Here is a 13,557-nt window from a genome sequence, read left to right on the forward strand (position 1 = left end):
ATAATATAAATGTAGAAAAATGAGATGGACTCCAAGAATCATCTAGCCATTGTAAAGATTCAATCTTTATCCCAAAAAATTAAAAATAAAAGTCCAGATAGACTCTAACTTGCATCCAGCCATCAAAACAACAATATAAACTCACCAAGACAACAATATAAATGTAGAAAAATGAGATGGACTCCAAGAATCATCTAGCCATTGTAAAGATTCAATCTTTATCCCAAAAAATTAAAAATAAAAGTCCAGATAGACTCTAACTTGCATCCAGCCTTCAAAACAACAATATAAACTCACCAAGACAACAATATAAATGCAGAAAAATGAGATGGACTCCAAGAATCATCCAGCCATTATAAAGATTCAATCTTTATCTCAAAAAAATAAAAATAAAAATTCAGATAGACTCTAACTTGCATCCAGCCACCAAAACAACAATATAAACTCACCAAGACGATAATATAAATGCAGAAAAATGATCAAACATCAAATAAGATAATTGTAAGCAAGTTTTACGGATATACCGCTATTTTGGCAAGATAGAAACAGAGATGTGCTCTGAACTTGTTCTCTAAACCTTTGAACGTGTTCTTTGAAGCTTTGAACATGCACGTTTGGTTTTCACTTTTCCCTCCTAAAAGAGCTGTAACTCTCTCTCTCTTTTTGTTTTTTTTTTGTTTGTTTGTTTTTTTTTTGTTTTTTTTTTTTTTTCCCAGTAGAATTTGTCCGATTGAGTTAAAGAGCCCTCTAGTTTAAGTGTTTAACCACAGTTAATTGTATGTTTACATTTTAATTGACGTGTCACGTTTTTTACCCTTGATAGTTTTCAAAAAGATCTTGTCCGTAAAATGGACACTTTCCATTTCAAAGGGAAATGGAGAGGATCTGGATCCGGTATCAACCACTTGCGTAATTGCGAAAAGCAAGGTGTCATCATTTTGACCATCGCAAAAACAAATGCTTAGTAAAAAAATAAAATCATAAGTCTTAACCATCGAAATGACACCTCCAGTGCCTAAATTAGATAATTGGATTGTAAGATCAAGTCTCATCAAAATTTAATGGATAATAAAAAATTTTGTGATTAGGGCCAACCACTTGTGATTATGAGATTAATTATGATTGGTTTTCCAAATGATTAATTATAAGTAATTACATGTAATAATATAATTGGTTAAAAACTACTGTAAGAAATTCACATCATGTACAATAATTTTAATAGATAATTCAAATTTTTAAATAATTAATTAATAATCTTGAAAACAAGGTAGTTGATTGAAATTAAAAAATCCTAATTATTTCTTAGCATTAACTGTCCCACAAGTGGCTAATTATGTCAAAATTTGGAATGCTTAATTAAATTATTATAAAAAGGGGTAAAAATTAAATAGAGGGGAACTTCCCGGTTAACTAATATATATTGCAAATGCGGGGTTTTTTTTTTTTTTTTTTTTTTCATACAGCAAGGTTCACCAATTTGACTGTTCACTACCACCGGTTCAATACGTTTTTGATAACCATACATCACAGTTCACACTACCACAAATGATGCTGACTGTGTTGGTTGCCCACAATGGCTTCTTTGGATCTTGAGAATGTAGGGAAAGAGCTTGAGTTGTCTCTGAAAACTGAGGGGGTATGCCAACATGTCCTTTACATTGTTGTTGATGCAAGCATGATGTTTTCTTGAATGGTTTAACATGGACTTCGGGTTAGGGAGTCGGCCTTTCAAAAAACCAAAACAAAACAAAAAAACTTCAGGAATAAGTTTGCCTAACAATCATCTCTTTCAAATATTCCAAAATTGGGAGTTTTGTACGATATGACTCTATATATATTTCTTTGATGCAACCTTACTTGGAGTATGCTACAATTTGCAATTAAGATTAGCGATTAAGTTTTAAACAAAATAGTTAAAACAGGGAGTTCAGTATGAAAATTATATACATGTAATTTAATGTATCAAACATGTCCTATCAAAAGAACCATCGTTGTCTAGGAAACCCAGCAGAAATCAAGCAGGTCCCTGAACAACACAATTATGTTTCCTTCTAGCACCTTCTTCTGATAACAAAATGAAAGTGGCACAAAGATGTCTCAAACATCAGATCAATCAAACAAAATCACTCCAAGCTTGCCAGCCAAATCAGTCTTCTCTCAGAAGACATTGCCATAAACATTTCCCTCCAGTCCACATCCTTGAACATCTTGATTGCCTTTAAGTAGGTAGCCCCATCCAAACCTTCAATAGATTCTAGACACTTGACACAATTAGTAATTGAGAAGGCACTAGAAAGGGCCGACGTGTCAGTTTTGTTCAAGGTAGAGGTTGTAGGGGTCATTGCCCTTGTAACTTCAGTCCATTCCTTTAAAGCTTCACCCATCTCCACCACCCTTGCCTCCCTCTTCCCTCCAACATGGCTTGTAGGAGTGGGAGATCGTTGCCGTCTTCGTGTATTTTGTGAAGGATAACCTTTACCCTCACTACTGTTACAGGGGAAAGCAGATGGAGTGGCATTTGTTGATGAATCTTCTAAATCCAAGTTGTCTTCATTAACCATGGGATACTGGGCTAATGGAAAAACATCTTTGTACTTCAATGTTGAGTCATTAAATATGGCCACCAACTCATTAAACATAGGGCATCCTTTTTTCCTAAATCTCTTGGCCTTTCTGTTCACCTACAATGAAAAATAACATAGCTTATCTAGTATATGCCAGGAAACAAAAATGCATTCAATTTCAAATGAAATTATAGATCACCTTAATATATGATTCCCATACGCCCTCAGCAGCAGTGACAGTATTGAGCACAGGGTCCCAACTAAACCCAGGTTCTTGCAACAACTTACTGAAATCATGATAACGAGTCCTCAGTTGATTAAACTTATTTCTAAATTGAGTTTTGTTGTACCTCTTACTAGTTCTCTCATGGAACTCTTGCTCTATATTTTTCCAACCTTTCCTCAAAAATGTTGTTGTGGATCTATTCCCTTTCTGAACCTCTTTAACCATTAGTTGAATGAAAATTTTCTCTTCTGTGGCTGTCCAAGTAGCAGGATCAGGCTCAAAATCAACTTTAATGCCATTCCTTTTGGAATCCATCTAATTCAAAGCACAATTATCACATGGAAATCTGTTATTGTTATGCAAAATATTATAAACAGAACATTAGCATTGCTCCAAGACATCAAAATTACCAAAGTCAACTCAAACTCAACAAAGCCTCATCCCACAACACAACTTCTACAATACTACCACAGACAATTCTTTTTAAAATCTATCAAGAGGGGGAAAAAATTCATTTGCACAAATCAGGTCATCAGAGTTTGTCTCCAGAAGTCAATTTTCTATCAATTTAATCCAAAGATTCAGCATCCATGATACTATCAGGGCATGAATGACAATCATAACATTTACACAACCAAACCTTCCTAGCAGGTTTTTATACCCCTTTGTGGGATGTTTCAGGCATATAAGAAAATGAAAAAGAGATGTGTTTGATCTACAACCATAAAGAAATTTAACGTTTGATCTAGCAATGCAGTTTCTATACAAATTATTTTTGTTAATTATGTAAGTAGACAAACCTTTGGTGAAGAGAGGTCACCATTTTTTTATTTTTTATTTTTAATAATTGGGAGAGGGGGGATTTGAACCGTAGATATCTCCTTTGGAAACAACAAAAGATGCCAACCAATTGAGCTACAACGCTCTTGGCAAAGGATGCATCTACTCTTAGGAATCTTTAATCTTACAAATGACTGTCCTGGTTTCTTGAAATGAAAATCAAAAAATTCTGCATGGGTAGAGCATAATATCTCTGATACCCACACAAGCAAAATTTTTTCCTTTTGGGTTTCCATATAAATGTTTAAAAATAGAGAGGGGTCAGTTTTACGGGGTAGAAGATCAATGAGATTTAGACCTTCTCAAGCAGTAAGGCAACTAAATTTTCTTTTATTCTTAGTCTACACAAAAAATGTACTACACAATCTGAGCTTTGAATCCAATAATGCAACATAACTTGGGTCCATGACAAGTCTAAGATTCAATTATAAGCCACAGAATATTAATCAGGAGGTTACAATGGCAATGACTGATGAAAACGCCAAGCTTAACTAGTTCAGAAGGATAAAGAAACATCATTAAAAAGAAAATTGATACTAGAAAATGATTTGGGGTTGTTTCGTTACGAAAAGCCTCCCACAAGAGCAACCCCAAGCCGAATCACAACCGGCTACTAAGCACCCCTAATGAAGCAAAGGTCACTAGTACGAATCTCCCTTTCCCTCTCCCCTTGGACCAAAACATACTTATCTAAAAAGTCAAACTTTTTGCATAGCTCATTCAGTTATTGGTAGTGTAGTAGTGATGTTCAGCAAACACTTACACAATGAGTAAAATTCAGTCAACCAAAGCAGCAGTACATAAAATTCAGACCAACAACTTGAGATGTACTAGGTTTTTATCATTCTACACACTATAACAGAACAGTCATAATTTAAAGTAGACAAACAGTAAACTTTTACAACAGAAATAAAAATTTAAAAAAAAAAAAAAAAAAAAAAACAGAAGACATTTAAAGCAGACCACTTCACAAATTACATTCTTAAAGCAAACAAAAAAAATACAACAGAAAATAAAATCTGGGTATGGATTTAACAATAGAGTGAAGATTAGAACCTTGCAGAAATGGGTTTTTGTAGAGAGAGAAAGAGAGAGACTTACCTGGTTCTGGAATTGGAAACCCTAGATTATCATTTTGTTCAGAGTTTACTTGGGTGAAGAGAGAAGAAGCATCTTTTTCTTTGCCTTTGGGAATTGGTGAATTTGCTTTGCTAGTGTTTTGTTTTTTGTGCTTTCACTTTTCTTTTCTGTTTTCCGAAGCGACTGTTTTTTCTTTTTTTTTTGGGTTTTGTTTTTTACTTTCTGTTTTTTCTGGTATCACTGGGGCGCGACGTCGTTTCGCTTCTAGCATTATCGATATCGAGAACCGAAAGAGAGAATCTTGTGAAGAAAATGAAGTTGCGAATGTGACCGTTCCGTGAGCATGCATTTTTCATTTTCTTTCTGTTACCTTAATTAGTAAAGTTGTTTTTCCTTGAATAAAATATCTAATTTGAAATACCACCCGTCTTAGCTCAATTGATAATGATACATACTTGTATTTGCAATTATGGATCCATTAGAGTAATTGTAGAAGTGTTGTTTTCTATGAAGGTGATGTGTGTTTGTGTAGTTGGTGTCCATACGGGTAATACTGGAAGAGTTGGGATGTTGAGAAATAGTAGGAGCCAACAACTAAGTGATGTGAGAAATAACAGGTTCCATTAGAAATTTATTTTATTTATTATTGTTTTATTAACATTAGAATTTGGTATTTGCTATTGTTGTTATTATCTTTTATTTCTTGTAATGTTAGAATTTGGTATCTACGTTGTGGACAGTTCATTGTTTTTGGATTGTAAACGTAGTGGAGTCCTTATTTTTTGATTGTTAAGTTGTAGCAATAAAACTAGCCAAGTATTATTGAATAAAGATATCAAGTAAATTTAATCAAATTGGATTCTAATTGGTTTCCATAGGCCAGTATTTCCTCAATCAAATCCAAAAGGTTCATAGAGGTCAGGATTTCCTTAGTCAAATCCAAACTTTATCCCTTTGTTGTCTTTTGTTCTTATTACGTATCAAATGTTTCATTAGAAACAACCAAAATTCTATTTCCTTGCCCTATAATATTTGATGAACCTGTTAGGTTCTAAGAATTTAGGAACTAAATATATTAGAACTTCATTATGTATTATGTTGGTAAACCATGATCAAAACATAGAGTTTAGGTTTAGATTTGCTCAAAGTGTATTTATTTGTAAAAGTTGGAATCGAGTGATTGCAAGATTTATTAGTCTAAATTTGCAAGGCTTGATCGATCAAACCTCATGCAGATTCATTTTTCTGCAGAATTTCCAACTCAACCCAAGTCCAGTTTGATGTATAGGGTTTTATGTTTTACTCCAAGTATAAAAAGAAAAATCCTAGTTACGTTTTAGAAGTCTTTGATGTGCTATGTGTTGAATTTCTTGTGAGATCTAGAGGTATTTACCTTCATACACATTTAGGATTATCAAGATCAAGATTCATGTCAAGAACTTGGTGATCGCTTCAATTGCTACATAACGAATTTAAAGTAGATCTGAAACCTTTGAGTGAAGTCTCAAAATCACAAGTGGGAGTACTTGTGGTTACAGTGGATCAAGGAAAGAAGTAGTCCGTGGACTTAGAGCTGTCACGTGGTCGTGGTAGTAAGTTTTCTACTCGAGGTAGTAATAGGATATTAGGCTACGTTTGGTTCGATGTAAATTGAATTTCGAGTGTAAAATGAATGCAAGGGAAAATGAATTCCCATAAGGAAAATGAAATTCGGGTGTTTGGTTCTGCAATGGAAAATAGTCCGAAAAACGATTTTCAGTGTTTGGTAACATTCTGAAAATGCTATTTTCCTACAAATGCTTCACATTTTCTCAGCCATTTTCTCAGCTTCTAAACAAATTTTATAACAGAAAATTTTAAAATATACACTTCACACAACCAAAAATCAAAATAAAATCATTTATTCACAATATATCCATAATATACTCGGTGAGAGGAGGAAGAAAGAGTGAAAGAGAGATCGGGAAAGAAAGAGATCGGTATTAACGGTGGACAGCGGTAGCTAGATCGGGTGGGTATGGATCGAGTAAGGTGGGTGTGGGTTTGTCGAAATGGGGATTGGGTTATGTGGGTAGATGGGTAGCTTGGATGTGGATGGGAGCTTATGGAGGAGGGTAGCTTGGATGATGGCGGTGGTGGATCGGAGACATGCAGCGGTGGAGCATGGCGGTGAGGTTGAGTGGGTGCGATCTTGGTGTGAACGAGCTGGTGCGATCTTGGTGGTGTGGCGTGATCTGGGCGGAGGGGGCGGTGGTGGGGGCGGCACGATCTGGGCTAGCCTTGGCTTGGCTGGGCGGCCAGAGCTTAGCGTCGGACTGTGTGTAGAGTTGAGGTTGATGCGTGGGCTAGAGCTGAAATGAGGTTGGTGTGTGTGTGAGAGAAGTGTAATTCATCTAAAGGTAAAATAAAACCTGAAATGGTTTTACGCCCGAAATGCCTTATTTTATAGTCAACGCGGAATACCAATTCCGTTTGACCCAATTTTCAATACCTACCAAACACACACGCAGGTGTAAAAGCATTTCTGAAAATCCTTTGAAGCCAAAACAAACGCAGCTTTAGTGGTCTAAGTTCTATTGTAAAAACTTCAATTCTTTCATAGTAGATTTGTTTTACCTTGAGGATAGTTAGGCTAAATCATTCCCAAGTTTTTTACCGGTTTGGTTTTCCTGAGTTATTATATCATGTGTTTTTTATATTTCCGCATTACTTACATGATATGATTTGAATGTGTTAACCTTGATCTGAATAATTTATCTAAGTAATCACTTGGCTAAATAACTAGGTTAAACAACTTGTATTTTAAGGGGTCTAAAAACATACAAGTGGTATCAGAGTAGGTTAGCTCTTGTATTTAGATCATTTGATCTAAGAGTTGATCCTTGACTCCTGTTGTCATGGAACATGGTCACTCTCTTGTGATCCCACCTTACTTTGATGGGAACAACTATGCCTACTGAAAAGTAAGGATGAAAGCATTCCTGAAATCTATTAATGAGAGAGTTTGGAATTCCGTTGAATACAGATGGGAGAAATCGACTACTCCAATAAGTGAGTGGTCAACTTCTCAGAAAGAAGCAACCGCTTTTAATAGTAAAACCATAAATGCTATTTTTAATGCTGTTTCTATAGAAGAATTCAAGAGGATCTCAAATGTTGAGGTTGCTCATACTGCATGGAATATTCTCTAAACTGTGCATGATGACACAAAGGCAGTTAAGATTAATAAACTACAGCAGTTAACTACTAGATTTGAAAGTATTAGAATGTCTGATGATGAATGTTTTGATGAATTCTATGCTAAACTGAATGATATTGTTAACTCTGCTTATAATTTGTGTGAATTTATGATCAACCTAAGATTGTTAGGAAGATACTTAGATCATTGATTTAGGACTTTAGACCCAAAGTGACTGCCATTATTGAAAGTAAGGATGTGGACTCTATCCATGTTGATGAGCATGTAAGATCTCTCCAGTCCTATAAGCTAGACCTACCTAAGACAAACAAATTCAAATCAATGGCTCCTAAATCAGTTGATGATATTGATGGTAATGGATTTGATGATGAACTCTCTTCTACGGAGATTGCATATCTTACCAAGAACTTTAGAAACTTTCTTAGGAACAACAACAGAAGGGCAAGAGGCAAAAACAATGTTGAACCTAGTAATTTTAAGAGAAATAAACCTACTAAAGTGAACAATACTGATAAATCTAAAGAGAAAGTAGGTCAAACCTCTAATAATTTTTTGGGTCAACAATGTTTTGGTTGTCAAGGGTATGGTCATGTGAAATCAGAATGTCCTACATTCTTGAGATCAAAGGGTAAACCTATGGCTGTAACCTTTAGTGATGATGAAGTTTCTAATCATGAGTCTGGTAGTGATGAGGATGGAAACTTCATTACTTTCACAGCTACTGCTATAGTTGATGAAAATGTTGTGGTTGATGAGAACCCTTCTAATGGGAAACTCTCTGAAAGTGCTGATTTGCAAGAAGCTTATTATAAACTTTACAAGGTTGCTGTAAAGGATGTTATGAATGTTGTTTTAGGTTTAAAAAAATTGCTTTTCTTGAACTTCATAAGAAAAACTTCTTGTTGAAATTGTTTAATGCTAATGAATTGATTAATAAGGTGAAGACTAAAAACATGTTATTGCTTGATAAGGTTAAAAACTTGAAACTAAAATTATTTGTTGCTAGAGAACAAACAAATAGGTCTGCTAGTTCTAAACTTGATCATATGTTAAGTATTCAGAAGTCTCCCTTAAACAAAATTGGTCGAGATTTTGAAGATAGCATCTCTATGTCTGAAACTCATTCCACAAACTTTGTTACTTCTTTTGAGCCCCTCAAGAGTGAGATTGTCAAATCAGTAGAAGTTACACCACCTCCTAGGAAGATTAGGGTTGATCTTAAAGAGCCTAAGTCTAAGAATCTTACCCTCCCTAAGGATAAGTTGCATGATAGACCTTTATGGGTTTGTCATTTTTGTGGAAAGATTGGGCATATTTATCCAAACTGTTTTAAATTGCAAGCTGTTAAGCGAGCAAATAAGCCAAAAGTATCTGTGCCTCAAGTACAAGATCCTATAGTACTTATTAGTGAGTTAGTAAAGGCTTTAAATCTTATACCAATCCTAGAGTTGCTCATCATTCTAATATGAATAATAACTCTAATGCAAGAGTTGCATCTAAAAAGTTTTAGATGCAAAATGCTCAATTTAATTGAGTCTTTCTGACATGGCCCTTGTGCTTCATCTCAATACTCTTTGTGACCATTCTTTTTTTGCTGTTTTGTTTTCTTTTATTTTTTAGGATTTGCATTGCATAACACTCATGCATTTCATAATAGGTTGTTTTTGTTATTTTTTATTAAAAAAAAGAAGAAAAAAGAAGAAGAAGATGGAAAAATGTGTTTTGTATCATATCTCTTGGATTTGTAATCAAGGTTGACCATTTTATCTTTGCATAACATGCCATGTATACCTTGTTTAGCTTGGATGAGTTTATTTTTACTGCACTTTACTAGTTTTAGCTACGTAGTGCATGTTGCGTAAAAGTTGTTTATAGTTTTTTATCACTTAATCTTAATTTTGAAGTCACATGTTTTTGATTGTTTGGACTTGAACTTAATGAGAAAGACATAAATAACTATTTCACCACTGTTTATTAGCCAATCATGAACACTTTAGTGCATATCATAAGATTTTGTGCTCGAGAAAGTGTAGCACATGCACAAAAAGAACATAATATGTAGCCTCAAATTAATGCTAAAATTGGTGTGTACATTATTGGGCTGTAATAAATTCACATTGAAATAAAATTGGTGTGTACATTATGAGGTAAAACAAGAAACTTACATGAATGCAAGCTTATTTTCTAGGAGATGTAAGAGTTATATGATGTAACTCTTTAAGTGATAGTCCCTTTCAAACTTATGTGATAAATAATATAGAAAATGTGATTGATTACTATTTACATATCACCTCACATGTATCTCATGCTATTGCTAGTTGCACATACTACACAAATTATTCTTTGCTAAACCTAGTACATGATATAGAGTGTGAATTTGTTTTGGCCATCCAAGATTACTTGTTCCTTGTTTTCGATACAAAATATGTTTAATGCTTGAGTTTTTGTGGACAAATTGGTTGAATTTTTTTTTTGGAAGATCTGGATTGAATTTAAGTGTTTTTGAAAAACTTTTAAGCTCATACTCATGCAATTCATTCATGAAAATATTGAGGTTTGAGAAGTTTCTAAATAAAACTGCTTTGCTTTTCAAAAATTTGAAATTTCAAGATTTTCGATTGATCGAAACTGCTACTCGACCGATCGAAAATGCTATAAAAATTTAGGTTTGAATATGCCTGACTCGATCGGTGCTCGATTGATGTGTTAACATCCCATTTTGTAACCCGCATTTAACCTCACATAGAGGGTAAAATGGTAATTTTACCTTGAAAATATGCATCTTGATTCTGGTCACTAGATTCTTAATCTCATTTCACCAAAATGATCTTGATGTTGTAACGATCAAATCGACTGGTCATAAGTCTTAATCGAATCATCAAATTGAAAGTTATCATCAAATCAAGTTTTAATGGCCGAGATGCATTATCACAAATTGAGTCCAACTATATGTGATTATGAACAATTGATTTCAATTAGTTATAATTATAATCAATTTAGGATTAATGATGTGTCATAATTTGATTGGTTAGGACTACATTTTACGGTAAGGTTGCATACACTTAATTAATTAGATAGTTAAACATTAATTATTCAATGAGTAATTGGTGCAATTATTTTTTAATTAGAATAATTTTGGAACGAATTAAGTTTGAAATGAGAGTGATTGGAGCCTATTAGTGTTAATTGGGAGTTAATTTGGGACCTATTAATGTTAATTGTGCTGAAATTGTTTTCTAACAAATGACATCTGCTCACCATTTCATTGATATCTCTCAGAATATTTTGAATCTGTGAATAAGGTTAATTTTCCAAGAAACTAGACATTCGGGGCTTTAATTTGAGTACAAGAATGAGACAATTCCGATCAAAATTGAGTAAGATATAATTTTTTGAAGTTGGCTCTACAGGCTATTACAGTAGTTATGGAAAAACCGAATTTTGCTTGCTTCTCACTCTCACCAATCTTCACATTTAATGCATCATATTTCCCTAAATGCTAAAATGAGGTCTAGGTTTATGATTTTTTGTCAACCCTCATTAAATGACATTTTATTCATATTTCCTCTACCACTACTATATAAAACCCCTCATCTCCTCTATTTCAAAGCACACAAAAACCCCTCTCTTGAGTTCTAGTGAAGTTGAGTAGTCTTATCATATCTTGATCTTCTTGAGACTCAAGGTATTGAGTGAGATTCACTTTTCCTCTCCTAACTCTTCTTTTCCTTCATCTTTAGGATCTCTACCAAGAGTCTCCTCCTTCACTATATGGATCTTTCATGAAGATATAATCTTTTTCTCTAACTTGTTTTTTGTGTTACCATGATGAGAATTTATGATTAAAACATGATAGTAACTATTTAAATTCTCTTAAGTATGTTTGAATGTTCTTGTATGTTTGAATGTTCTTATATGTTTTTATGTGTTCTTCACATGTTCTTGGTTGTTCATCACATGTTCATGCATAACACTAGTTTTAATCTTAAATCCACATAAAAAATATGAAAAACATGTTTGTTTAATAATTCTTTCAAATTCTTGAATTTAGGATATCACAATCCATACACATTCACTAGAATTTATTTTTCAATTTAAATGAAATGCTTAATAAATTGAATTAGGGTTTATCACATGCACACACTTTAAATTCAACATGCAAATTGATTGATAATATATTGGATGATGTAATATGAATGTTGGCCACCATAGTCTAGAAGACCGGTTTCATTAGGTAAGGTGGGTGTCTAACACCTTCCCCACCTTGTAACATAGCCTTCGAACTTAGATCAATGGTTGATAGACCAATGTTTATCCTCGTAATTTTCAATTTCTAGATTGTAACTAGGAAATAAAGTTATGTACTTTATCTTAAATTATATCTAGGACTAAAGCCATGTAATTTTCCTATGATCAATGTAAATTCAATTGAAAATTAATAAAATGAGAAAATTTTCAATTTTGGTTTTCTTATTTATCTCAATAATTAAATAAGTGACGACTTCATTGTAAAACCCTTAATCTAAAGGGGAAAATATAACTAGTCGAACCTTCATTTTGAGAGGCAATAACACAATTCCACCCATTCACGTGGGTTTGGCCCAACATCCTAAAAAAAGGGGCCGGGGGCGTGGTCTCTCACATGATGCTAGACCAATCGAATTTGTTTTTCGATCGATCGAAGCTAAATTTCGACCGATTGAATTTCGGTCAGTGAATATTTTAAAAAAGAACCTTTCTCACATGTTCTTCATTTTATTCAAACTTTTCAAACACTTTTTTCACCATTTCTCCTCAACCGATCCAATCTAAGAGTTTTTGTCATATTCTTCCTCAAATGTTCAAGGGTTTTTGTCCTCAAGTGTAGGTAAGACCTAAATACCCTTCTTTTTTCATTAAAATCACATTTTTCATGCATTTTACTTAGGATTTTCGAACATAGGATTTTTGGGGTTTTTGATGTTTGGGTTGTTTTTATTCAATTTCAATCACTGGGTTTTTGTTCCTAGATAATATATATGTGATTCCCATGCATTAATTTGATTAATTTTGTGTTTTGGGAAAAATTGAAATTTCTAGGGCTTGAAACTTTGTGAAATTGGGGATTTTGTTCAATTGGGCTAAAATTAATGAAATTGACTTGTGTTATTGGTTGATTATGTCATTATATGATGTTCTTTAACTAGTGTAATGATTTGGTTGGATTTTTGGAATTGGGTATTTCAAAAATTGGGATTTTTGAACTAAAATTCTATGTTTAAGTCAATTGATTGTTTATGAAGTAAAATTGAACAAATTTCAATGCATTAGAGCATGCATCATATGTGCATTCATTACATGCATCATATAGATTTTTATTTATTGACATTTCTATGCTCTAACCCTCTCTAAAGCAGTCTGCCCTTGGTTATTTTTGTTTTTATTTTAACCCTTTAGCATCATGGTTAAGAAAACTAGAGCAAACAAGAAAACCTCCTCTTCCTCTACCCCTGTGTTTCAAAGTGATAAGTTTAGGAGTCCAAAACACCAAGAGAACTATGAGAAACTCTATATGTATAGATCGGTGTGGGCTGAGCCTAAAGTGATCCTAGATGAGTTAGACCCTGAGATATGTAGGAATTTTGAGAGTCGCGGTTGGTTACCTCTTT

The 13,557-nt window shown here is 33.7% G+C and overlaps 1 protein-coding gene across 1 annotated transcript; it reads right to left on the reverse strand.

Annotated features, from left to right (window-relative positions):
- Nucleotides 1-1,873: 1,873 nt before the first annotated feature.
- On the reverse strand, nt 1,874-4,930 carry LOC126725505 (L10-interacting MYB domain-containing protein-like). The gene is made up of 3 exons (XM_050430269.1): nt 4,732-4,930; nt 2,764-3,105; nt 1,874-2,681 (listed from the first exon to the last, which is right to left on the reverse strand). Exons 2-3 carry the CDS (start codon nt 3,103-3,105, stop codon nt 2,124-2,126), a joined length of 900 nt encoding a protein of 299 aa, XP_050286226.1. The 5' UTR covers nt 4,732-4,930; the 3' UTR covers nt 1,874-2,123.
- Nucleotides 4,931-13,557: the final 8,627 nt, after the last annotated feature.

The sequence above is a fragment of the Quercus robur genome, chromosome 1 (genome assembly GCF_932294415.1).
Source record: "Quercus robur chromosome 1, dhQueRobu3.1, whole genome shotgun sequence".
NCBI lineage: Eukaryota > Viridiplantae > Streptophyta > Magnoliopsida > Fagales > Fagaceae > Quercus > Quercus robur.